This window comes from Alternaria novae-zelandiae, assembly GCF_023758075.1.
Source record: "Alternaria novae-zelandiae strain BMP 2774 chromosome Unknown scaffold_7, whole genome shotgun sequence".
Lineage (NCBI taxonomy): Eukaryota > Fungi > Ascomycota > Dothideomycetes > Pleosporales > Pleosporaceae > Alternaria > Alternaria novae-zelandiae.
In genome coordinates, this window is record NW_026056967.1 from 815099 (window position 1) to 840770 (window position 25672).

Consider the following 25672-nt stretch of genomic DNA (forward strand, 5'->3'; position numbering starts at 1 on the left):
TCGCTTAAGGTATCGTAAATAGCAGGCACCTAATCTTTGCATCGTCAGCGACAGTTCGAAACCCAGTTTCCATGACGTGAAAGTGGTGATGCTCTTCAGAGACCAAGTTATAAGCAGCGACGGCGTAGCATTTGTCGATGCTAGCCATACCTTTTCCGGCTCTTCCTAAAGTGTTTAATGGTCGATGTACATATCATCTTTTGAGCTGTGCGCGCGCGTCGCGAGGACGCGGGTGCTGTAGAGAAGAGATAATGAACGTACCATGAGAAATGAAGCACAGCGAGCTGCGGCTGTAGGTTAGTGTAGAGCAATCAGCGAACTACTATGGATGCGCGCCACTGCTCCATAGGGCTTTGCGCAGCTTGCACCATGGTGTTGTAGAGCTGGTTTGGCGGCGTGTGAGAGCGGATGAAGAAAAGTTGAGGGCTCAGAGGAAGCTGCAGAAGCCGCCGCCAGGGACCCACATCACCCAAGCGAGACGCTAACGGCATTCACTCGCTAGCTCCACCTGCATCCATACATTTGCTGTAAACTTCGAATCTTTAGCTTTTAAAGCTTGTCGCTGAAGGTATTTACCTAGCTGTCGAATCCTCAATCGGTCTGTCAATATCCACGAGTTTCAACGATAACAAGAGAAGCCTCACTCCCCAACAGCCTCCCAAGCACTCAAAGGATCCGCCCAAATTTCCCAATGCCCTATCTTCCCCTCATGATCAAACCCACTGAACCGATAGATGAACTGCTCATCCCATCCCTTGCCCGTCTTCTTACTCGTAAACCTTCCTTTGCCAACGACACTCACCATCCCAGCATCTGCATCCACAATGAACCCGCTGTCTCGTGGGAACGCATCATTCGGCAAGGCCATGTCCAGCACATCAGTCATCAGCTTGAAGTACTCCTCGCAGCCGTCTTTGCCAGAGAATGTCTTGGCTAGGAACGGCAGCCGCGAGCGTGACCACTCGGGGCCGTGCCCTGTGATCTTGGGCGACTTGGTGAAGTAATTTGATAGGAGGTCTGAGGGAGGAGGGGGCGAGATCAACGCGCAGCAGAAGAGGTATGTTGACATTCGCAGCTCCATGTTGCGATCTGCAAACATGACTGGTGGGTCTTCCTCCGCGAGGGTCCTTCCGAGACGGTGAAGCGGGTATGTTGGTGTTGCTGGCCCTCGCTGTAAGCTGTAAGCGATGTACGTGGGCCCTGTTGCGTGCTGATCGGTCGGGTTGTATGCAGTAACGCACGCTCCGAGTTGTGATTTGATATACCCGCAAAGTGGCGTATGCACCAGGGTGTGCTAACAGGTTGCCGGTTCTGTTGCGAAGCGGTGGGCGTCAGCCGAGGACGCAGGTAAGATTTTGGGTCTGGCAGCTTTCAACGTCGAATTGATGCCCTTGATCCAGGAAAGATATCAGTAACGAATATCACAGGTGGGTACGCTGTGACCAATAATGCGATATGAGTGCGTGGGGAGATGCGATCGATGATGGGTTCGGAGAGCATGCACGAATGACTGGCGATGAAGTCATCGTGATATTTACCTACACCGGTGTACAGCGCCTGCATTTACATGCTGGCTCAGGCGACATGGTAGGAAGGAGCGTTGTTCCACCTGAGCACAACGAGCACGCCTTCCTGAATCGCATCTCTCCGAGACATCCGAACCTGCCTATCATGATAGTATTCAAGTTGGTCATGTGCATTGGATTTCGCGCGTAGAGCCACGCCACAAAAAACAACATGCTCATTACCACCTGCGACCAACTTCAGCCACAGCCGATGGTGCATAATTTTGTATTCCTAAAAAGTACCCAGGGCAAATATCGCAGGGTGCGCCAATGCGACCAGCGCCAACATACCGTAAGGGGCGTATGTTAGCAAGGCTATCGTCTAATCTACAGCGTAGCATGCATATGCAGCTTACACAATGTAACGGTCCTGCGGATATTCCCTCTCTTCGCTTCAACGTGGGCATTCAGATGAGTCAGATGAATTGCATGCAGACGGTCACGCAATTTGACTCATGTTTCGCAATTCGTCCTGGGTGAGTAGTTGTCAAGTGAGAAGCTGGTGGACGATTGCGTTGCTGCCCTATGGAAGGACTAATATTTGAGTTTGATTAGTGTTGCCCTTGGGCTGGAATTATGTCCAAGGTAGTAGAGAAGCCTGCTGCCCACTCCAAAGATCTTGTAAACTGTAATAGCAGAAAGCTCCGCTGGGAACTGACTGCAAAATGATGTTCCATGGTATCCGTCCCGTGTTCCACGGCCCCCTTGAACGCCTCGCGCTGTGTGGTTATATACAAGTACAATTTCAACCCTGGCCGACGAAAGATGGCGACTTCAGTCCATAGCGGTGAAAAGACATACCTGCCTGGCCATCTGACTGGCCAGCAAGATCTCCCTGAAGACTTGATCCATGCCGCCCTTGAAATGGATCGTGTAGCTGTCCACTTTACCCTTCCTCCTCTTTTCTCCCCAGACAAGTTTGATCAGCTTTGCATCGTCGCATCGCTTGCCCGTCCTGCTTCCTGGCTTTATCCAGTCTTGTTGATATTCGTACAAAGTCTCCGGCATGGCATCGTCGTTAGGATCTCCTTGCTTCCACACGAAGCGACGTCCACCATATTTGAATCGTCGCGGTGACCATGGTATCTTCTGTTGCCTGTCTGGGTATTCTTTGATCGGTTGCGAGAATGGTCCGCGTAGATGTATGCACCGCGACTTGTAGGCCGCGTCTTTGGTCATGGCGCGCTTCTTGTCAATGCCGGAGAGAAGGATGTTTATGCATGGTTGTGGGTACTCGGCGACACGGAAGAAGTCTGCAGCGTTGACTTGGCTGTCGTCGCGGTGGGTGGCTTCAAGCATGTATAGAGCGTATTTATCCGAGTAGTCGCGTGCGCTGTAGATGAACTTCCTGAAGCCTGAAGATCCCGTCCATTCTCGCGTGCGGTGAAGATTGTACGTGGTCGTGGGCTGGTGCGGGTCGAGCAGCGAGTGGTACGGTGTATTTGGAGAGGGAAGTTCGTCACGCGGGGCATGTGAGACGGGCGAGTATGAAGTTTGCCATGTAAGGAGGTTGTGGATCTGAGGCATGTTAGTCACGACCCAACACTAACAGTATTAACATAGATTACTACTCACTGCAGACAGACTCTCGCTCTCCTCGTCCAGGTCTCCATTCGCGCCCCATTGGTTCGGCGCTGGCACAAAGACGCACTCGTTCCCATCTTCGTCGATCTGGTCGCTCCCGCTTTCAAGATGCGGCCTTAGCGCCCGCTGCCTCTCCCTGTGGATATTGATCTGCGTCTTGATGATGCGCACTTGCTCGTCTGAGTTGTCGTCTGGCGATATACTGGCATGCGATTGCTCAATCTCTTGCTCCAACGCCATCGCTGCTGCCTCGTGTTGCAGATAGGAAGTGTCGTAGAGCCAGGCATGTTCGGATTCAAACGCAGAGCTTCGCAAGAGCTCCAGATGCTCCCGTGATGTGAGTGCTGGGCGGTCCATGGCTGGGGTTTGTGTGGTGTGAGAGTTCAGACTGGCGAATATTTGAAGGCGACTTGTTCCAGACCGAGGAGTAAAAAGCAAGTCGAAATGAAACGGGGTGGTGATTCAGCCTGGGGTCGCGAGGCAGCAAAAGGAATATGGAGGAGGCACACGAGGAATGAGGGACGGCGAGCTGGACATAGCTGCTAGGCTGGCAGCAGCTGATGAAGCACCATAAGAGTCCATGGGCGAGTAGCGTCGCGCTGCTACCGACTGTCTGCTGTTGTGGCACATGGCGTACTGGCTGGGGGGCCAGAAACCACCTGGGCAATGTCGCATGGATAGGGTTCACGCTAGCTTAATGCGGTAGGGCCAGACTGACACTCCATACTCAACCTTGGAAGGGCCGGAGCAATGCATCGGAAAATTAACTCTGCCCTTTAACTTTTCCATCAAAGCACGGTCAGTTGCTTGTCTCCGGCGGTCCCGACGATCTGTTATGCTCTCGTGCGATGGCCTGGAGCTGTCGGCATGCCTTCGTCCATCATCTAACATGGCGTGAGTGGAGATTGCCCTGGAGTCCTTTCGTTTGCTCAATCTCTCTACACATCTGGCCTTAGCGCAAGACCAGTCCAATGGCGCATGACGAGTCTCACCGTCCTTACAGCAGCAGACTGCGGGCGCTTAGCAGGCATCGGACTCCGAACATGCGGTCTGTTCTTTGTCCAACCAAGCCACTCACCACTCACAACATGCCGCTAACAGCCAAGGCGTGCGCCGCTCCCACCATCCCTGGATCTTCAGTGTCTTCGAGAAGCGACTGAAACGTCCGGTACAAACCTTGCCTATATCTTACGCAGGGCCGAAGGACCCCGCGCTGAATGAATGCCGTGAAGCCCGCTGGGCATACGAGGAAGCGTTGCGCTGGGACCTGGCTGCTGACGGGCATTACCCCACACCGTTATCAGACATGTGCAGCGCCTTCGCCCGGCTGTACGGAAGGAGAAACCCAATCCATTACTTCTTCAAGTACAGCGACACCCGTAGCACTGCACGTGGTCGCAAGTGACTACACGATGTTCCTATAGGATGCGAGCAAAAGCAACGTAAGAGTTCGGAAAGATGACGACACGTACTGAGAAGCAACGTCAGCAATGCCTTTACATTCTGACCGCAGCACGTTATAGCCTTCGTCGTACTAAAGAAACCTGCCAAAAGACCAAGATCATCACAAGCATTGAGTATCCCATAGGAACAAAGGACCACCGGGTCGGTAATGTCCCGGCATCCACCGGAGCACAAGCGATACTTGCTACTACTGCTCCGAGCGCATCTTCTGACTCTAACGGGATCCGACTGTCTTGTTGAGTTGTTGAAACCAAGCGATATTGAGACATTCCCACATCGGTCTTCCGCCCCCCGCTCTCTCGGTGTAGCGCATGTCATGTGCTCAAGCGAGGAGTGCCAGAGGAATATGGAGAGTAGTCCTGGGGGACGGTTTTCACATATCATAAGCCCTTGAGACACACAAGAACAAACCAAGTCTGGAGGACAAACACGTATCGCATGCGCACGAGAACCCGAATGGCGTCGTAATGGATGTCTGCGACAACATGTAACGGTACTCCAGAACGCCGAACAGGTCGCCGAACTGTGGCAGGATGGCTCACCGCTTCGGTTACATTGTGGCACTGGCTTGCTACACAGCATCGCGTGGATGGTCGCACTACCATTCTGCAATGCAAGGTACGTTGCTTTGACTTCATTACCGGCACTATGGCCCCGACAGGTTGCGATCCCTTGAACACCTCATCTCATGCCATGCAATGGTACCAGCACCATGGTCTCTTCTAACGTCTTTGTCGTAGTCAACGAATGGATATACCAAGCGAGATGACTGGTACATGGTAACGGCTTCATTGGGTGATGTCCATCGGTTGTACACAATCAGAACAGGGGATCGCTCTCTTTGATCGGCACCAATTCACCCTTGCCCTTGAACACCTCCACAACATGGGCCTGCTCGCTCAGCATGAACCTCGACGTTTGGTTTCCTACACCAGCCAGCCCCCTCCATCTCTCCAGATCCTCCTTCTTCCTCTTGTCGCCCAGCGCCTCTTTCGCCCTCTTCCAGTGGCCCTCCGAGAAGGCGATCAACGTCGTCATCTTCTTCTCCTTGATGTCGTAGACTGCAGAAACGATGCTGCCTGTCTCTTCGAGCCAATTGATCTGCCATAGTTCGCCGGGGCGGATACATTGGTATGTTGCGCGCTGGTAGTTGATGCGGCCAGCCATTGGACCACCATGGATGGCATAGACGACACGCTCCGAAGAGAAACACCATAGTTCGTACCGCCACTTTTCGGGGTTGCCATCGTTGTCTTGCGCATCGTAATCGTAGATCAGATGTGTGTCGAGAATGTCTTTGTCGAAGCTGGGGTCGAGCTTGGTGTTCGTGAGAAAATCGGGTAGGTTATCGCCTGGTGCCATGGTGTCTGAAAGCTTGTTCTCTGGTATTGAGGGAGGTAAGGATACCAAGCATGGTGATGGATTTCAGTTGGATATAGTTGATGCTCGGCACTACCGGATCGATGACGTAGGTGCAGTTTGAAGAGCTAGATCTCGCGCGATGCAACGCTACTAGGAAGCCGGCATCTGGATTCGCCTTTGCGATCGGTCCGAGTGGAAAAGAAATATGGTCGAGTGCACCCGATGCAGTACGTATGCTGAGTACACCTACCTACCATCGTACCGTTTCATAGAAGGAAGACCCGAACGCCATCACCCAGCCATGGATCGGATGTTCGCCACAAAAAGCCAAATTACTCTGGCGCCGTACGGCTGAGACGACTGAAGTGGGACCATGGAGCAAAGCCATTCAGGATGAATACTGTACCATCATCGCTGCCCCCGCGCCCACCCCCGCGTCCCCCTCAGCGTCCAAATCCGTGTCCAGTTCAGCGCCCAATGTCGACATACTGGCTCGAGCGACATCCGACGACATGGATATACTCGTTCAAAGAAAGGCATTCGTAGTCACAAAGCTTCGCACAATCATGGCTGTTCTCGAGCACGAGCCGGACGGCCTGATACCGAACGTCCTCTTCACGAGATTGACGAGACGTTGGTCGGCTACGAGGACCGCCAATATAAAGGAGCCTAAACGGAGAGATTTCAGCAGCTCAAAGGGTCTACTCATACAGATCGACGAAGACGGAGTCGAGGTGCGACCTTCTCTCACCCGCTCAGACAGACCGACTACTATCAACCCTGCCGTCAGTTATGTGTGCTGCCCTGACGCAAGAGCACTATTTGGGACAGACGTACATGTCCAAGACAATACCGACGATATTAGAGAGACCTTCGATATCGTGCTGTCTTGTTCGCGATCCAGCGGACCCCGATCCAAGGAAGATTCCGCATGCCAGGACGCAGAGACGGAAGCGCACGCTCACGTGGATGCGCTATACAACACATAGAACCGTGTCTGCAATCGTCTGGCTACGCCCCACACCAGACTCGCGCATCCTGATAACGTGTGGGAAATGGAAATCGCATCGCCAATATACCTACCGTATTTTTTGGGACACGACTCCTCCATGGAAACCGTCTTCGGTCAGCTAAGCCAAACCTCTTGTTACCGCGAGTCGATCAAGCAGGCTATCCTACACTACCAAGAGCTAGCAGGGCGCCCGATCCGTGTGCTCTTCATTTTCCCAGGTTGTGACGGACTCACGACCTCCAACAGGTCGTGGGGGCAGATGGCGGGACAGTTTCCTCTCGTACAGTTCAGCCTGACGAGTATGAATTACGATACGTTCGCAGACGAATACCCTTATTTGTATTTTTGAAGAGGGGAACATATTCATTCGCGCACGTTAAAGTAGACGATCTCGCTGCGGAGTGGGCTATAAGGGAAACCACCGTAGCGCGCATCCCTAGGGGGGTAAAAGACGTTAAATAGGCTATTAAATTAACAATGTACTATTAGAGGCCTATTATTTAATATTTAACTAACAAAGGCTTATTACTACTATAATTATAATATAAAATAATAGCTTTTATTTTACTCTTATATATTATATATAATAGCTTTTATATACATTTTAATAGTAAAAGTAGTTAATAGTGTAATAGGTATATAGAATAAGATTGTATTACTTGTAAAATACTATGTTATTAAACAAACAGCTATATACGTAAGGTTTTAATGTTCCTTACTTAATACGCGCTAGGCCTAATTAGGTAGAGTTATAAGTTTAATCTATAATACTACTCTTCTCTTCTTTAGAGCAGTTCTATTACCCTAGCCTTATTTTTTAACTAACTTTTTAGTATATCGCGAAAGTAATATTATGCCTAACGCTTGTCTAAATTAGTGTACAAAGAAGATACCTATTTCGCAAAAGCTATACAGGCTACAGCATCTTCTACTATTATTATCTCTTGCCTCTATTCTGTATTACCTCTATTATATTAATTATAGCGCATTAAGCAGCTTTAAGGTAGTTAGAAGAAGAGAGCAGTTATTAACGTAGAACGTAGAATCTATAAAAGTTAGCACACTAGTAGGCGTAGTATCTCTATAACAGCCTACGCGTCTAAGCTGTTATAGGCTATTACTACCTTTGTCTTAACACTAGTCTAGCAGAATTATAATCTCTAAGTTAATATTACATAATATAGCGCAGCAATAACCTTATTATTAGGTTATAGAAAGTATAATAGCAACACTAGCAAGCTTCTTATGTAGTAAGTTATATAGTATAAGTATTAGTTCTTGTTAAGCGTTGCGTAGTAAGATAATACGTAGAGGTAGCCTTTTTAATGTATAAGTAACGTATTATATTAGAGTATTACGTAACTACTTATAATATAATAGTTCTACGCAGCTATAGTTAGTTGCGATTATTGCTCTAATAAAGCGCTATTATTAAGAGGTCTTACTTACCTATTAGCGTGCTAAACTTTACATGTAGTTCTAGTTTACTAAGTTAGTAATAGTAATACTTAGTAACTAAGTTAGCTAAGTCTACAAAATTTATGTACAGCTTCTATAATAGGTTGTCTAGGCTGTCTAGGTAGTTAGCCTACTATATATAGTATTACAGCAAGCTCTTTACGTTATTTAGCCTAGAGTTCTTCTTACGCTTATTAATTTAGCTATCTAGAATAGCTTTAATAGTGTAGTTTGTATTATTATTAACGTCTAGGTCTGTAAGCTTAATAGATTCTTTATTATTCTAAACCTAGCTAGGCAGTAGATCTTCTTCTACGCAATGCAAAAGCTAAGAATAGAAGATATTATAGGCTCGCATGCCTAGCGTAAGAGCTACCTTATAGGCTATATTATTAATAACGCAGATAACAAAAAAAAGCCCGCAATTCTTAAAGTCTAATAACTAGTTAGGCTGCGTTATTCTTAGGTAGCAGAAGTCTACTATAACGCAATTGCTAACTTAGAATTTAGGTGTAGAAATACAGTAATTATTAGCGTATTCTACTTATTTAGTCTACGCCTAAATAATTTAGTTGCGCAAGTACTTGCGCAGCTTATTTAGTTATTTAGCAAACTTATTAGTGTTAAGGCAATTATAGTAAGTAGGTATAGTTAGTTATATATCTAAGGCCTTTGCTAGCTCTATGCTAGATTAGAGCATATAACTCTTTATTATAGTAAATACTAACACACTAGTGCTTACGTTAATAGCAGTGTTAGCTTTAAATTCTGCTATAGGCAGTAGTAAAGCCTAGTTATCTTACTTATAGTTAATATATGCTCTAAGGTATTACTTAAGAAAGGTATTAGCGTTCTTAGTTTAACTATTAGTCTCTAGATAATATACTATAGATAGCTTAGGCTTTATTCTAAGGCGTTAGTATAGGCGCGTCTAGAAATAGAATATAAACTAAGAGCTATAGTCTAATACAATGTATTCTAGGTAGCTCTTCTCTTACTATACGTACTTAACAAATGCTTAGACAAGAGTATTAACATAGAGGTTAGTAATAGAGATAAACTTTTTCTTCTTGCTTAGGCAGTCTACTATAATAAGAATATTCTTATAGGTATGTCTGTTATTAGTGCAGAGTAGTAAGTAAGTAATATAATCTATTAAAATTAAGCTCTAGTACCTTTTAGGTATTAGAAGAGAGTAGAAAAGCCTTTGTTTACCTTTCTAATGTAATTTAGCATAGTAGTAGGTAAGATAGACTTATATATACTAAGCTACATTATAAGTTATACGTAGCTAGTAATACTAGCGAGTAGCTTTAGTGTATATCTTATACTTACTTCTATGTTCTCTAGCGTAGAGTAATTAGTAGACTTAGTCTAAGATATAAGTACGCAGCTAGTTAACGTTAGAGACATATACCTTCTCTTAGATATATAGTAGACTGTTGTAGATAGCACAGTTTCTAAGCTTAATGCAGAAGCGCTAGTCTTAGTCGCTAAGGTTAGCAGGCAGATATTATTAACTATCTTGCTTAGCTATAATAATAGCCTAAAGCGTTCTATTATGTAGACTAGTAGCTTATATAGCGTTAGTTAAGTTATTAGTAGTACCTACGTTAGGCGCTGCAGATTTAATGTCTGCGTTATTCTCTTCTTCTTCTAGCGCAGTAACATTATTAGAGCGCGCGTTAACTAGTGCAAGATATAGCGCGTTATTAATAGTGTTGCGCTTATAAATAGTGTCTATCTTACTATTATTATATATGCGCTAGGCTATATTAAGAATAGAGAGGTTAACACAATAGAGGTAGTAATACGCAAGAAATAGAGCGTGCCTTATATCTAGCCTTTACTAGCTTATAAAGGTTACTACCTATAGAGTAAGGTTAACCTAGTATAGTTTTAGCACTACCTACTATTAGTGCTAGTAGTAGTTGTTGTTAGCGTCCTCTAGAAGGTCTTCTAGTTGCCTAGTAAGAGCGTCTAGCTTAGTGCTCTATTAGCCTAGCTAGTAGGTAATGCTAAAATTAAACTTAGAAAGAAATTTAGCCTACTAAGCCTACTAATAATTAAGACGTTTATTAGTTATAAACGTCTATAAGGCTTAGTAATTAGAGAGAACCTTAACTAGGTCTAATATTCTAGCTAATTTAAAGCGCTACTTCTTAAAGGCCTAGACAATAGCAAGAAGCTCTTTATTATAGATCTTATAATTACATTTAGCTAAGTTTATCTTATAGAAGATAAATGCAATAAAGCAAAGAATACCTTTATATATTTAGAATAATATAGCAGCTATAACAAAGTCTAACACGTCTATCTCTAACTAGGTATCTAGATTAGCGTTAAAATAGGCAAGCATACTTATAGTCTTAAAGGCATTCTTTAAGTGCTAGAAGAACACTAGTGCCTTTAAATCTAGTGCAAGAAAAAAGGCCTTCTTACTATCTACTTTAGTAAGCTCTATAAGATGCTTTACTATTAACAAGAAGCCTTTAATAAACTATCTATAGAAATTAGCAAACCTAAGAAATGCCTAGACGTTCTTTACGTTGCGTAGAGTCTACTATTCTAAGATAGTAGCTACCTTTTTTAGGTCTATTTCTAGGCTATTAGTAGTAAGAATAAGACCTAGGTACCTAACTCTTTTTATAGAAAAGGTGCACTTAGCAGTGTTAAAGTATATACCTACTTTACTAATCTTTTCTAAGACTATAAGCATATAGTTTTTGTGCTTATTCTTATTATCTAAATAGATAAGAATATTATTAAGATAAGCTATATAAATAATATTAAGGTAATTATAGAGAGTTTTATTAATAAAAGTCTAGAAAGTGCTAGAGGCGTTATAGAGGCTAAAGAGCATTACTAGGTACTTATAGAGGCTGTACTAAGTAAGAAAAGCTGTTTTCTCTTTATAGCTCTCTTTTATTCTTATAGAGTTAAACGCAGTAATAATATTAATAAGTATTATAACCTGTACTTTTACTATATAGGCGAGAGTCTCTTTAATAGTAGACAGCGTGTTATAGTTTTTGTAGGTAACAGCGTTAAGCTCTTAATAGTTAACGTAGATCTATAACCTACCTAATAGCTTTTTAATAACTAGTACTAGAAACGCGTATAGAGATATAGAGAGCTAGATAAAGCTCTTACTAATTATCTTATTAATATATACCTTTATAGCTAGAGTCTTCTTATAGATAAGCTTATAAATATAAGGCTTAGGCGTAGTAGTGCTAGGCTTAATATTAATAGTGTAGTTAACACCTAGTTATTAAGAGAAGAGAATGTTTACTAACTATAGGCTAAACAAGTTAGAAAACTTATTAAGAATGTAAGCTAGAACTAGCTTCTAGATCTTCTTCTTACTTATAGACAGACGTTCTATCTTAGCTATATAGTATTTAAAGTCTACTTAAGTAATAGAAGCAAGACTAGTAACTTATTTCTTAAAGAATTATAAGTTATAGTTATTAACACAAGAGTCTTTAGGCTGCTTAACTTTGTTAAAGTAGTGTAGTTCTAACTAAATAACAAAGCTAGAGTTCTTAGTTACTGTAAGTAATGCGGCTTTAGCGCTAATAAGAAAGATTTTAAGGTCTCTAGATAGTGTATTCTTAGGCGCGACCTTCTAGGTAGAGCTAGCAGAGAGACAATTCTTATAGACTATATTCTAGAGGCTATTCTTAAAGTAGTTAACCTTATAGTTCTTGTAGTTAAACGTTATTAAGTAAGACAAGCTAAAGCCTAGAACAGGCTTATAGTAGTTAAGCTAGTTTATCTCTAGTATAACGTTATACTTCTCTATATTTATAACATAACATAGAGTAGTAGTAATGTAATTACTATGCTTAATAGTAATATTAGCAGCGTAAGTAAAGCGTGTAACTTTCTTGCTATTAGCTAGAGCTAGTTAAATAGGTTTAGCGATAGTAAATATAGTATACTACTACTACTTAATCTATACTTAGCTAACAAAGCAAGCGCTTGCGCTAGTGTTAACTAAAGTAGCGTTTCTTTACTAGAAGTCTAACTATTACTTTAAGCTATAGTAGAAGTTAAGTTAGTAACTAATGTTAGCCTAGAAACTATAAACAGTAGCAGCAGAGATATAATGTGTTCTTTGCACCTTGCTACTAATATAGAAGATAGTAGTAAGCTTCTAGACTTTACTCTACTAGACTTAGCGTTATAAAGCCTTAGCTAATATTTACTAGTCTTACTTCTATTTACAATTTTAATTAGAAGTATCTAAAAATTCTTCTTCTCTATCTTATTATTATTAATAACATTATTAACGTCTTTAACGTTGCTATTAATATTAAGAGCTACTAAGAATAGAATTTTACTAGACAGAGTAATAGGCTTACTCTAATACAGCGCGTTCTTATTATATTAAGTGTATTCTTACTTACTACACTTATAGCAAGCGTTATTATCTCTATACTTCTTCTTATTCTCTACTATACGTACGTTCTAGACCTTGCGCTTAGTATAGTAGTTAGACTACTACTTACGTTCTAGCGATTAGTTACCTAGCGCTTATTAACAAGGCTTAGTTATAGTAAACGCAGTAGTAGTAGTCTTACCTAGATTAACATCTTATAAGGCTTTATTAACGCTATAGACGTAGTAAAGAAACTCTATAAGAGTCTTATTATTATTAGGTATAGTAGCTATTACATTGCTAAGACAAGTATTTATAAGACTCTAGGCTTTCTTAATAAGAGTGCGCGTAGAATAGGTATAAAAGACATTAGCTATACTTAGAAAGCAGGCTTACTAGACAGCAAAGGTTTTGCCTAGCTTCTAACGCAAACTACTATCTATAAGCAAAGCTTTAGCTTTCCTAAACTAGTTATAGGTAAGGTAGGTACTATTAAGTGCGTTAAGATAATTAGTAAATTAGACTACCTTTATCTTCTTAATAATAGGCTAAGCTTTGCCTACAATATAGCGCTTTAAGTAGCTAACACGCAGAGATTTATTAGAAATAGTAAGATACTTATCTATAGCTGTCTTCTACTATCGCTTATAGTTCTAGTTAGCGTTACTATAGAACTTAGAAATATTAGGCATTTTGTAGAAGGTAGAGGCTATCCTAGAAGAGTAAACGCTACTTAGAGAGCCTATTAGAAGCAGCAAGAAGGTATAAGAGCCTAGTAGAGTAGCTCTATATAGGTTTAGAGCTTACAGAGAAAAGACAGCTAATAATACGTAAGGCAGCTATTCTATATTCTAGAAGAAGTAGTTGCAGCCTACGCGTGTGTTCTAAGAATTACGTAGTAGAGAAGTGCTTTATTATATACGTTAGTTATTAGTGTCTTACTTGCAGTAATAATCTAGGCGCTCTTAATTAGAGTTAGAACGCTTCTAACCTAAAGTGCCTAAATAGTTCTAGTAAGAGTCTAGGCAATTCTAGTAGTCTAGCTACAGAATTGTATATAGCTTATAGTTAGGCTTATAATGCTATAGCTTTATAAAGTATTATTTAGCTTTACGCTACGCGCTCTATAAATTAAGCACAGCCTAGTTAAGCTACTATTAGAAACGCTAGAGCTCTTAGTTCTAGGCCTTACGTAAGTTCTTAATATTATTATAAGTAGTGTTAAGGTTCTTAGCCTTACGCTGCTACTTTCTATACTACGCGTTAGCGTTATTATTAGCCTTAGTAAACTTCTTATATATAGTATTAAAGGCACTATGTTTAACTATACTCTTAATACGTTTCTTAAGCTTATTAATCTCTAGAAGAGTAGTATTACGTTCTAAGACTATTGTCTTATATATTAGATTACTACTAATCTTACTTATATTAGCAGCAATAGAGGCCTATAGCTAAGTTATAGCCTTCTATAGAAGCTTAAGCTCTATATACTTAGCCTAATAGACGTTACTACTAACTCTATTAATAGCTTAAAACTAATTAATAGTATTAGAAAGCTTCTTAATGCGCTAGTTCTTAAGTTTAATAGTATAGGCAGCGTTGCGCAGAATAGTAAGAAGTCTAGTAACGTAGAAGTGCTAGTTATAAAGCTAGTCTGCAACTTGTTTATAGAAGTTCTCTACGTTAGTAATAGTAGAGATAGTTATACTATAGTATGTACTATTGTTATTAGAGTAGTCTTAACCTACCTAGATTATAAATAACGTAATATTAGTTTTGCTATTATTAGCAGAGTTATTATATTATTATAACTTAACCTAGTTATAGAGCTTAGCGTTGCTGTTGTAGAAGAGAATACGTGCTTTACATAAGTTATTCTATAATACTTCTATAGTAACGTTACTAATCTTAATATAGATGTACTTATTATTATTATCTAGAATATTAGGTTCTTTGCAACTACTATCTAATTCTAATAGATAGTTAAGTTGCAGGTAGAATACTTAGAAGAAGCTCTCGCGTTAACGTGTAGACTTAGCGTCTATAGCTAGCTAGAGTAGAAAAAGTAAGCTCTTGCGTTGCTAATTATATATTAGCGCTAGTAGAGGCTTTATACTTTCTTAGGTATTACCTACAATAGTCTAGAATTAGCTAGCGTCTTCGCTAAAGCTAAAGCTTGCAAAAAAAGCGCCTAGAGCGTTAAAGCCTAATATAGCGATAACCTATATATATATAGAATATAGATAGGTATTATAAAGTTACGTTGTTAACTACGTATACTACGTCTGCTTACTTAAGTGTTTGCTACCTTCTTATTTACTAGCAGAATAAGCTAGTTCTCTACTAACCTTACAATCTAATATTATTTATGTAACTAAGCCTAACACTTCTATAATGTCCTCTATTAACAAATACTAACTATCGCAGCAGCAGGCTTCTAGCGAGCTCCTCTAGGCCTCTCTTATATCTTCGCAGCTCTAGTGCTTTAGTACACTCTTAGTAGTACCTAACTAACTAGCTTGCGAGTTCTACTCTACAGTTGTGTAGCAGAGCTCTGCTAACCTATTATTACTAGTACTACGCCTTAACAGCGTTATTTCTAAAAGAGTATATATATCTAATTTGTACGCTTAAGCGCGATTACTATAATAGTATTAGAGCTTCTTTAGCGTATATAAGTTGTGCGTAGTTATTATTATTATTACAACTAATCGCAATACAACTTAATAGAGCAGAGTATAGAGTCTAGGTATAGGTAGACTTTAAACGTAGTATAGTGTAATAGGTATATAAAATAAGATTGTATTACTTATAAAATACTACGTTATTAAATAAATAGCTATATACGCAAGGTTTTAATATTCCTTGCTTAATACGCGCTAGGCCTAATTAGGTAGAGTTGTAGGTTTAATCTATAATAATAGTAACCTTGTTTAAGTTATTTTTAGTAAATTATACTAAGAATTACCTATATAAGTAATCTAAATAAGTAAATATTCTATAAATTTAGCTATAAGTATACTTAGAAGGTATAGCGCGCTACTAATACTTAGACTTCTCTTCTATAGTACCTTCTAACGTCTCTACTATTAATATTATTAGTATTATAGTAGTAGTAATAGTAGTAGTAGTAGTAGTTATATTACTACCTTTCTTAGTTAAAATAGAAAGTACTACCTTTTTTAATAGGCTTAAAATTTAATATTAATTACTTCTAATATTGCTCTATTAGCTATTATACCTTTAATAGCTTTTACTCTTATAAATAAAAAATAGAGACTTATTACGCGCAAAAGCTATCTTAGAAAATTTAGGTATCCTTATTATATCCTACCCCTAACAACCCCCCTACGGAGCGCGCGACGGCAGCAACGACCCTACACTACGGGTTTTGCAGCGACCGAAAGAGCACCGATTTCTTTGGTGGCTATCCGTACTCCATCACCACGAGTCTACTCATCATTGGCCTTCACCGCAGCAGCTTGAGAAGCCCGACGAGATGAACAACACCCAGAGCGAGCCAAAAAACGTGCGAAAGCTGTGGGGGGGAGACTGAGCGTTGCTGGAATAGAGGGGCTGAATCGCACACTATACGATGTGACAGGTGTTGAGTGAGGGACAGGAAGTGATGTTCGCACAAGACGTGTCCGCCTTAGTAAGAGGCTCTGGTTAGTGATCAGTCCACAGAAATCCGGCTAACCGTATGGGGTAACATTATTTCTTCGCTAGCTCACCAAAAAGCACGGTCCGAACAATTAAGGAAACATAACGCTGGCTTACGATATCAGATCAGAATTTTGGTCTCGGTATGTGACGGACGAAGGTAGGAGGATCTCGCAGGGGTTATAGGTCGACGATATAAAGGTCGACGGGTTTACAGAAATGGTCAACCAACACATCCATCACCCTCGACGCTTCAATCAACTGCCTGACGATTGATCATTTCTATATACACCATCTACTCCTCAACTTCCCAATCACCCAAAACCAACCTTCCAAGATGTCAACTCCCTCTCTTCGCTCGGTCATCGGAGTCCCCAACTCGACAGCATCGGTCAAAGACTCCGTTCTCGTCATCATCGACGCTCAAGACGAATACATCTACGGTAGCCTACCCGCTCAAGACTACAAAGAGGTCAACATCGCCATTTCAAGCCTCCTCGACAGATACCGAAAGCAAAACGGCCACGTCATCCACGTCCTGCACAACACAGGCGATGACGAAGCAGCTATCTTCAAGCCCAACGGCAAACTCACCAAGGAAATGGACGGCATCGAAGCTATCGACGGCGAATCTATCGTGTGGAAGAAGCACGCCGGGTCTTTCTCAGAGACAGATCTAGCCGAAGTTGTTAAGAAGACTGGGCTCAAGAAACTTGTTCTCACGGGATACATGGTACATGGTTGTGTGTCGAGTACCGCTCGCGAAGCGACTACTTTGGGATACGAGACTCTTGTTGTGGAAGACGGTGTTGGTCAGCGCGATATGAAGGATATTCCGGCTGCGCAAGTGAAGAAGGTTGCGCTGACGGAGATTGATGACATGTTTGGTACGGTTGTGAAGGCTTCGGAGATTGATTAGATATATGAGATTTGCTTTGGTCGATACTGTTTACTCTAATAAGAGACATCGTTGTACGAAACGACGATGGCGGTGTTTTCTCAAAAGTACCGAGACCTTGTATGTGTACCAGTGTTGTTCAATTATGTGTACCAGTGTTGTTCAATGATGCAGATAGTTCAGCTTTCGCTGGCCTGCCGGCGCTTACCAAGCACAAAACCTTCTTTTGCATCAAATCTCAGTTTGATCTTCGCAGTTTTGTTGTTCAGCGGCTGTGCTACACGTGCTTGCGAATCTTCGAGCGCTTCCTTGATCTGGCTTGCTATCAGTTGCTGACCGGGGTTGTCGTTGCGGTTCGGGCTTACATCAAAACTTTGCATTGCAGCGCCAAAAGTGGAGACTCGATTGTCGTAGCATGCGCCATTTTTGAGGATTGCGTAAAGCCCAAAACATATGGCGATAGTACTGCCGAATATAGCCACCCCATAGGATATGAGGAGATTTTGCGGGTTGTACGTGTAGACAAAAGCGTCGTTGTATATGGTCAAGTTTACAGGTAATTTCGTGCTTTATGTCATAATGTTAGCTTTTGACAAATTATAAGACTAGTGACTGACCAGAGCGAAGCATCATTGAGAATACTCAATGATACATTCAACGCAAACGCTTCGATGTCCTCACGAAAAGTAATGTTCCGAACGTTTGAAGGGCTTTGAATGTTGCCGATAGTTTTACTAGCCTCATTCATATTGCGAGTCATGTTATAGAACTGCTCTCCCGTAGATAGAGCTGTCGTGCCAATTGGGCCAGCGGACAGATACCGAGAGCGCGCGTCATCCTGGCGCCAAGCGACATATCCAAGCAAGTAGCTTGATAATGCAAGCGAATATCCGGAATAGGCCGGAGATCCTAGGCCCCCTGAGCAAGGTAACTCCCTGCAGGTATCAACAATGGCATACCTCGGATCAAATTCGTTAACGAAGTCCTGGTGAATGTCTTCAATGCCGACAATTCCATTTCGCGTCTTTACGGTATAGGATACGGAGGCATTCCACAAAACACACGACAGATATTCTGTGTCTGATAGGTGCTCGAGATCTGTTGGCCGTCTCTGTATAGCAAAGACGTAATGATTCGTGCTGGCCGATTGATTGTTGTTCCAGGTTAAGCTTGGGTTAGGATAACCTAGACCTCGAGGGTAGATAAGTCCAAGATAGCCAATCTCTCCTCTATATTGATCTCCGTTCCAGTTCAAGCTGTCCGCGGTTCTGTTTTGTATATTCGTAACGCCACTGAAAAGGTCTCCGTCCACTGACTTCACTACATCCTCGATCACAGTGGAATCTGCAGTATCGCATTTCAGCGATGGTAAGAAGTTCTGCGTTTCGTACGACGTGTTTTGATGAGAGGAAGGGCTGTCGAAGGGTAGACGACTACCTGAACCTACGACTGCACTAGTGATTCTTCCCATTCGAGCCGATGGACCGGTGATGTAGATCAGATCCGACGCGTCCCTGTACACGAACGCGTCTGATGCGGTGCGATTGTTGACATCCGCTCTCAGGGCTTGCTCCATCGAATTGGATTGCGATGTCCTGGACTCGACTGATAACGTTGCAGGAGCGAATAATGTTGGTAACGGTAGGCACCTGTGGTACGGTGAGTAATAGCCGTCCAACAATGTATCAACGACTTACCATAACATGAGTGCGACTAAAAGCCCTAGCTGGAGCTTCCGAATGAGCTCAAAGTTGAAGAAGGCATAAAGATTGCTCGAAATATCGAAAGAGTCGTTGATAGACCCGAGGCTGATTGATCGCTTCTGGAGACGCATCCAAAGAAATTGAGTGTACGCAATTCCGACCGCGATTTTGAGGCTCAGAGAAATGCTGATTGCGAAGGCGTTGCCAAATCTCTCCAAGGTCAGTTCTGAAATACAAGCGTCTGTCATGGTAAGTACCGTAATGACCATTGTTGTCGTTCCGTTGAGCCAATGACGTCCCCATCTAGCATGGTATAGTATCGATGATGCCCTACAGCGAGGCCGATGCCCAGAAGGTAGGAGAGGAGCATAGTAGTTGGAGTGAGCCAATGGATCTTTGCACGTGTTTGCGAGCTAGCATCATGTTCATGATGAGCTGGTAGGGGTTGTGGGGTGGATGTAGCGTCGCAATGTTTGGTGTCGCGTATCAGCGGCGAATCGGCTTTTGCTAGTGAGCTATCAGGTTGGCAATCAGTCATCGCGAGATCCTGGTGTTCGATCGTGCGTCGAGGTTACGATTAGAAGCGTATCGAGTGTGTAGCCTAAGTGAGGGCAAAAGGAGCGAAAAGATGGACATGAGCGACGGGTCACGGAGTAGCAGGTACTTCTCGTCTGAACCCGGTCTTTCGCTCAGCCCCGCCATTTTGCTAGACTCTGAACGTTGTGCATTACGCTTTGGGGCGGTGCATATGCAGCAATGCGGCGTCGCTGCATTGCTAGGTTTGTAACGTGAAACGATTGGCTGAGCCTACATTCCATGCCTGCACATGACTGATCTCTACGTAGTAGTTAATTAACATGCTACCCCACTCACGCACACTTCTCTCCGTAAATAACAACATCTTCGGTCGATCTTCGCCCAGATACCCCTCCCAAAACAGGGCTGTCGTCTAGCGGAGCTACACCAGCTCGCTTTGCCTCCGCTTCTGTGAAGGTACCATATAGATCGATGGGATCGATCTGATCCATATCTGGAACTGGGAAGATCTTGTTAAGGACGTAGAAGATGAAAGCGCTGATGAAGAATCCTATCAAGGTGTCAGTGGCCCTTCAGTTTCCAATGTCGTAAGACAATTTACTCACCTATGAAGAAGGCCATATTGTAGAGCTGTACCAAAGCCCGTGGTGGATCGACATCTCCCCTTACTGTCACTATGAGACCCCCAATCGTCGGGATCCATCCACATAGCCATGAGGGTATCGCGCGCCAGTTGAAACCTTTGCTGAACCAATACGACGAGTTTTCAGTTCGATATAAATGACTCAAGCGGATCCTTCTCTGTCGCAAAAGGAAGTAGTCGCATGCCATTATGCCGATGATTGGTGCTAGAAAGACCGAAAAGGAAGACAGTACGGCGATAAACGTAGTGGCACGGTTGATGAGCTGCCAGGGTTGAACGACCCATGCCGCCACAAACGTAATGATGGCACCACGACGTATGTTGATGTAGCGTGGAAAAAGGCCAGCAAGGTCGATACCACCAGAGACAGCATTTCCGCAAATGTTCTCGAACATTGCGGTAAATGCGAAACCTGCAGCCAGGAAGAATACCCCCGCACGTGCCTTCGACGAGCCGTTACCGTTGTCCATCATGCGCATGAGTAGATCGGGTGGGTTCCAATAGATTTCTCCGTACAACTTTTGTCCCGAAGCAGTCGTAACAAGACCAACTAGCGAGACGATGACGCTGGTGATCACACAGCTAGTGATAGTACCGACCATGTAGGGTGTTCTCCCACGCGAGTAGCGTGAGAAGTCGCTGCCATTCGTAATGCCAGCAGCAATTCCGCCAAGACTCTGGTTGATGCCAGCCATTATGAGCCACGACGTACCCCAAGCGGAACCCGAAGGAATATTCTCGCCAGCATTCCATAGAGGGCCTACACCTTTAGCGGTCGTCACTGCCCAGATCATCCATGCCAACATTCCGATGCCGCACCAGAGGCAGACTATGAGGAACGGTATCTTGAACTTCTCTGGTCGCAGCCACAAGAAAGGTGTCGATATGAACCAGAAGACCACGAATCCCACAAACTGGTCGGTGGTAGCAGGGAAGTTGGGGCTAAAAGTATTCGGCATACGGGCATACGAAGGCCAGATCGCGGTCAAGCATACAGCGACTAGACGGCCACCATTCCAACCTGGTTCAGATTAGCATCATAGTACCAGGCTCATCCTCAAGTACTCCAACTTACATTGAACGGCGTTCCAAATGAAGTTGAGCAGGATTCTTTGCGACAAAGGTATGAAGCTTCCGCGCATTCCCCAACTATACCTGTTCTGTACCGTGAAGCCAATATGCCACTTCAATCCAACCCAGGCAATAAGTGTGGAGAAGAAAGCGATCAAAAGGCAGCTCACAACGATGATAAGAATAGATTGTGAGACAGATAAACCCATAGCTTCGGTGATATCAGCGATCGAGAGCGACAAAAGTCAGGTGATGTAGCTTACTCAAGAAGGTACTTGGTGTTTGCCAATTCGCGAGGTTCAGCGATGAAATCGCCCAAAACCCGAAGAAATTGAACCAGCCCCATGTCCTACGCTCCGGCGGGAGGGGGATTAAATCGCGGTTGCTCCATGCATCTGTTTGCTCATGCTTCGCATCGTCTCCACGAAGACGTACTTTCTCATCGATGTTCCTCAAGCGCTGTCTCAAAGTCATGATGAACGCGAATCAAGGGACGCGTCGCTAGTCAAGGAGGCTGGGAGAGAAGTAATTGCGACGAACGCCAGTGGTGAGCTCTTTCCACCATCTTAGTGTTGCTACCCTTGTTATCAACCGCGCTCGGAGTCACCCCAATCTAGCTGATCTAACGCCGACCCAAGTTTAGTGAAGATGATAATGCGCCGACGGGGGCGACGATGCAGCATACGCGGGAAGAACACCTTATCCGCCGTTAGAAAGAGGGGTATTTGCGCCTATCTTATCTGATCATCCGAGCGCAGTGATCAGCGCCGAAGAAATCCCATCTCAAGCTCTGCTGCTACCAATGGGCAAGCTCTTGAATGACGGGGTAATGAATTGGAGTAGGAAGTAACTCCAAGAGTGGGGTATGGGTGAGCGATAAAGTAAGAAGGCGGCTTGGGGCGCGAACGTCCGAATTCCGGACCTAGCTCGCCCCACCAATCGAAATCTTATCAGATGTATTCTGGACGCATCGTGACCAGCCAACTCCAATTTGATCAGAAGAGGCTTTCATCTTGGAAGTATACACAGCTACTATGACGACAGGAAAGAATCTGCGAATAGGCGTTGACGTCGGTGGGTACGTACTGTACTTCAAAAATACGAGAGCCATAAGGCTAATACCGCGCATAGAACCAACACTGACGGAGTCATCATTGATCCTATAAGATCGAGTGAAGATGACCGGGGCATTGTTGCTTGGTACGAGTCCTATATCCATACTTTGAACACCACGCTTCCTCGCTTAGCCCACTCCCTCACAAGATCCAAAGAACACCCATGATGATGCCTACCGGAAGTCGATCACCACCTAATGAGAACGCGAGCTCATACCATAACTCAGGCATAAGGCACCCACTACTACCGACCCAAGCCATGGCATCGCCGACGCCATCACCACCATGTTCAAATCCGCCTCGGTCGATCCATCCTCCGTTGCGAGTGTAACAATCGGAACGACCCACTTTGTCAACGCGGTCGTAACTCGTGACCGAACACGTCTCTCGCGAGTCGCAGTCCTTCGTCTTTCTAGTTCATTCAGCAAACATGCACCGCCATGTGTCGACTGGCCAGCTTCTCTGCGTAACATCATCCTTGGGCACCATGCGCTCATCAAGGGAGGGCTAGAAGTCGATGGAAGCCTAATCTCCGACATCAAAGAGCACGAGATAGTAGAGCAGTGCAGAATCATCAAAGAGAAGGGAATCAAGAGTATAGTCGTGAACGGCGTCTTCAGTCCCATCGATACGGTTGAGAAGCAGGAAGAGCGTACTGCAGACATCGTTCGGCGTGAGCTAGGAGATGGGGTCGATATCGTTCTTAGCAAGACGGTCGCAAACCTCGGATTTCTAGAGCGAGAGAACGCTGCGATACTCAATGCCTCTATTCTGTCTTTCGCCAGGAAGACGATAGCATCATTCCAGACACCAATCAAGGAACTTGGACTGAACTGCCCTGTTTTCATCACTCAAAATGACGGCACAATACTGAGTGGCGAAGCCGCGAGCCGACTACCGATCCGAACCTTCTCATCCGGCCCAACGAACAGTATGCGTGGTGCTGCTTTCCTTGTCGGAAGGCAGGAGAATGGCGAAGCAATGATGGTTGTGGATGTCGGTGGAACTACCACCGACGTGGGCTTGTTGCTTGCAAACGGATTTCCCAGGCAACAGGCCGCGTACTCGGAGCTTTCGGGTGTGAGGATGAACTTCTCGTATCCCGATGTGAAGAGCATAGGACTAGGAGGCGGTAGCTTGGTGAGAAGAGTGGGAGAGAAGATGCAAGTAGGGCCTGAGTCTGTGGGTTATAAGCTACCAGAAAAGGCGCTCGTCTTCGGTGGTGATGTTCCGACAGCGACTGACTACACCGTCGCGGCTTCATCCGATGTTGCGATAGGCCAGCCGGAAAAGGTGCGAGGAAAGCTGCAAGACAATGACATACAAGCCTTCAAAGATGAGACGACAAGGATGCTTGAAACAATCATTGACAAGATGAAGACATCACCTGATGATCTTCCCGTCCTGCTTGTCGGCGGTGGTGCGGTCATAGCTCCAGACGAATTGAAGGGAGCAAGCAGAGTAATCAAACCTCAATGGTCCGGTGTAGCTAACGCTATTGGTGCTGCGATGGCGCGAGTGAGTGCCGTAGTCGACACGGTCAAGTCTACCGAGAAGCAGACGCAGAAAGAACTACTAGCTGAAATATGCGAGGAGGCTAAACGAAAGACTATTGAAGCAGGCGCATCAGCGGAGACGGTCTCTATCGTCGAAGTGGAGGATCTACCATTACAATACGTGGCCCACAAAACGCGATTTATGGTCAGAGCTGCGGGAGACTTTGACTTCTCACGAGCTGGAGATTTCATAGATCTGAACATCACTCAGGAAGGAAGCAACGTGAAGACCGGGTCAAAGGGTACAGGCGATGCTATCGTAGCACCTTCGACCGAAGAGGCTTCTAGCGAAGTTGATGCAGCAACGGAGGTCGACATCGTTGCGTATAAGCCCAAAGTGGCCAACCGAGAGTGGTGGATATCTGAGACCGATCTGGACTGGATCACCATCGGCTGCTACATACTCGGTACTGGCGGCGGAGGTTCTCCTTACTCTACCATGCTCAGAGTGCGTGGTATCCTACGGTCTGGTGGGAAGGTTCGCGTTGTCAGCCCAGATGATCTCAAAGATGATGCGCGAGTGGGAAGTGGTGGCGGTGCTGGTAGCCCAACTGTCGGCATCGAGAAGCTGTCCGCTGATGAGTAAGTCACGTATTGGTATCACGTCATGTCTCTACTAATCTTCGTTCAGAATGATGGATGCTCAGAATCACCTCTACGATCTCATCAAGGGTGGTTACGCGACGCACATCATCCCTCTCGAAATCGGCGGCTCGAACGGTTTGCAGGGTCTCGTATTAGGTGCATCAACCAACATGAATGTGCCATGTGTAGACGGCGACTGGATGGGCCGAGCATATCCAACAAAGTGGCAGACAACGCCGGTCGTCTTCGGCGAGCGAGAAATCGTGTTCGCGCCTGTTGCAGTGGCCGATGGCAACGGCAACACGCTATACATGCCAACAGCAACGAGTGACCTCAAAGTCGAACAGGTCATCAGAGCAGCATTGAGCCAGATGGGCAGCTCCGTCGGAACAGCCGATGCCCCGGTTACAGGCGCTGAAACAAGACGTTGGGCTGTTGAACACACAATCTCGCTATCGTGGAGGATAGGGCGAGAAGTGGCACGCGCCCGAAAAGAGAACAGAATCGACAATGTCGCACAATCAATCATAGACGCGGTTGGAGGTTCTGAAACAGGGCGTGCGCTTTTCAAGGGCAAGATTGTTGGTGTAGAGCGCAAGCTGTACATGGGCCACGTGTATGGCGAGGTGATAATAGAAGCTACGGGAAGCGAGTACCAGGGCAAGATCAAGATACCGTTTAAGAACGAGAACATTGCTGCGATCCGGATACCGGATAGTGGAGAAAGCACGACTGGGGAGGAAAAGAACGAAGATGTTCTGGCAATCGTTCCCGACCTTATCGCGGTCATTGATGCGCAAAATGGCGAGGCTATCGGAACGCCAGAATATCGGTACGGACTGCTAGTATCGGTGATCGGTATCACTGCGAGTGAGCGCTGGACCAGTCCGAAGGGTATTGAGATTGGAGGCCCGAAGGCATTTGGGCTGGATCATCTGGAGTACAAACCTTTGGGCAAATTTGTGAAGCCTGTTAGCGTTATCGACGAATTTGACGGAAAGGCATGAGCGCCAGGCCCGGCACTTGGCTGAACTGGTTGAGTAGATATGCGATATTTAAGATGTCTTTG

General features: G+C 44.5%; 7 protein-coding genes across 7 annotated transcripts; 3 read left to right on the plus strand and 4 right to left on the minus strand.

Annotated features, from left to right (window-relative positions):
• Positions 1-640: 640 nt before the first annotated feature.
• Positions 641-1081, minus strand: J4E88_004283 (uncharacterized protein; the record flags this gene model as incomplete). The annotated part of the gene is made up of 1 exon (XM_049397930.1): positions 641-1081. The coding sequence occupies one exon, from the start codon at positions 1079-1081 to the stop codon at positions 641-643; it is 441 nt and encodes a 146-aa protein (XP_049256375.1).
• Positions 1082-2339: 1258 nt separating this feature from the next.
• Positions 2340-3506, minus strand: J4E88_004284 (uncharacterized protein; the record flags this gene model as incomplete). Its single annotated transcript, XM_049397931.1, has 2 exons — positions 2340-3083; positions 3141-3506. The coding sequence occupies 2 exons, from the start codon at positions 3504-3506 to the stop codon at positions 2340-2342; spliced, it is 1110 nt and encodes a 369-aa protein (XP_049256376.1).
• A 1926-nt stretch (positions 3507-5432) lies between these two features.
• J4E88_004285 (uncharacterized protein) lies at positions 5433-5975 on the minus strand (the record flags this gene model as incomplete). The annotated part of the gene is made up of 1 exon (XM_049397932.1): positions 5433-5975. The coding sequence occupies one exon, from the start codon at positions 5973-5975 to the stop codon at positions 5433-5435; it is 543 nt and encodes a 180-aa protein (XP_049256377.1).
• Positions 5976-6197: 222 nt separating this feature from the next.
• J4E88_004286 (uncharacterized protein) lies at positions 6198-6964 on the plus strand (the record flags this gene model as incomplete). Its single annotated transcript, XM_049397933.1, has 2 exons — positions 6198-6206; positions 6248-6964. 2 exons carry the CDS (start codon positions 6198-6200, stop codon positions 6962-6964), a joined length of 726 nt encoding a protein of 241 aa, XP_049256378.1.
• Positions 6965-16832: 9868 nt separating this feature from the next.
• Positions 16833-17414, plus strand: J4E88_004287 (uncharacterized protein; the record flags this gene model as incomplete). The annotated part of the gene is made up of 1 exon (XM_049397934.1): positions 16833-17414. One exon carries the CDS (start codon positions 16833-16835, stop codon positions 17412-17414), a length of 582 nt encoding a protein of 193 aa, XP_049256379.1.
• Positions 17415-19965: 2551 nt separating this feature from the next.
• On the minus strand, positions 19966-21556 carry J4E88_004288 (uncharacterized protein; the record flags this gene model as incomplete). Its single annotated transcript, XM_049397935.1, has 3 exons — positions 19966-20183; positions 20239-21297; positions 21352-21556. 3 exons carry the CDS (start codon positions 21554-21556, stop codon positions 19966-19968), a joined length of 1482 nt encoding a protein of 493 aa, XP_049256380.1.
• Positions 21557-22747: 1191 nt separating this feature from the next.
• On the plus strand, positions 22748-25610 carry J4E88_004289 (uncharacterized protein; the record flags this gene model as incomplete). Its single annotated transcript, XM_049397936.1, has 2 exons — positions 22748-24600; positions 24650-25610. The coding sequence occupies 2 exons, from the start codon at positions 22748-22750 to the stop codon at positions 25608-25610; spliced, it is 2814 nt and encodes a 937-aa protein (XP_049256381.1).
• Between the last annotated feature and the right edge of the window lie 62 nt (positions 25611-25672).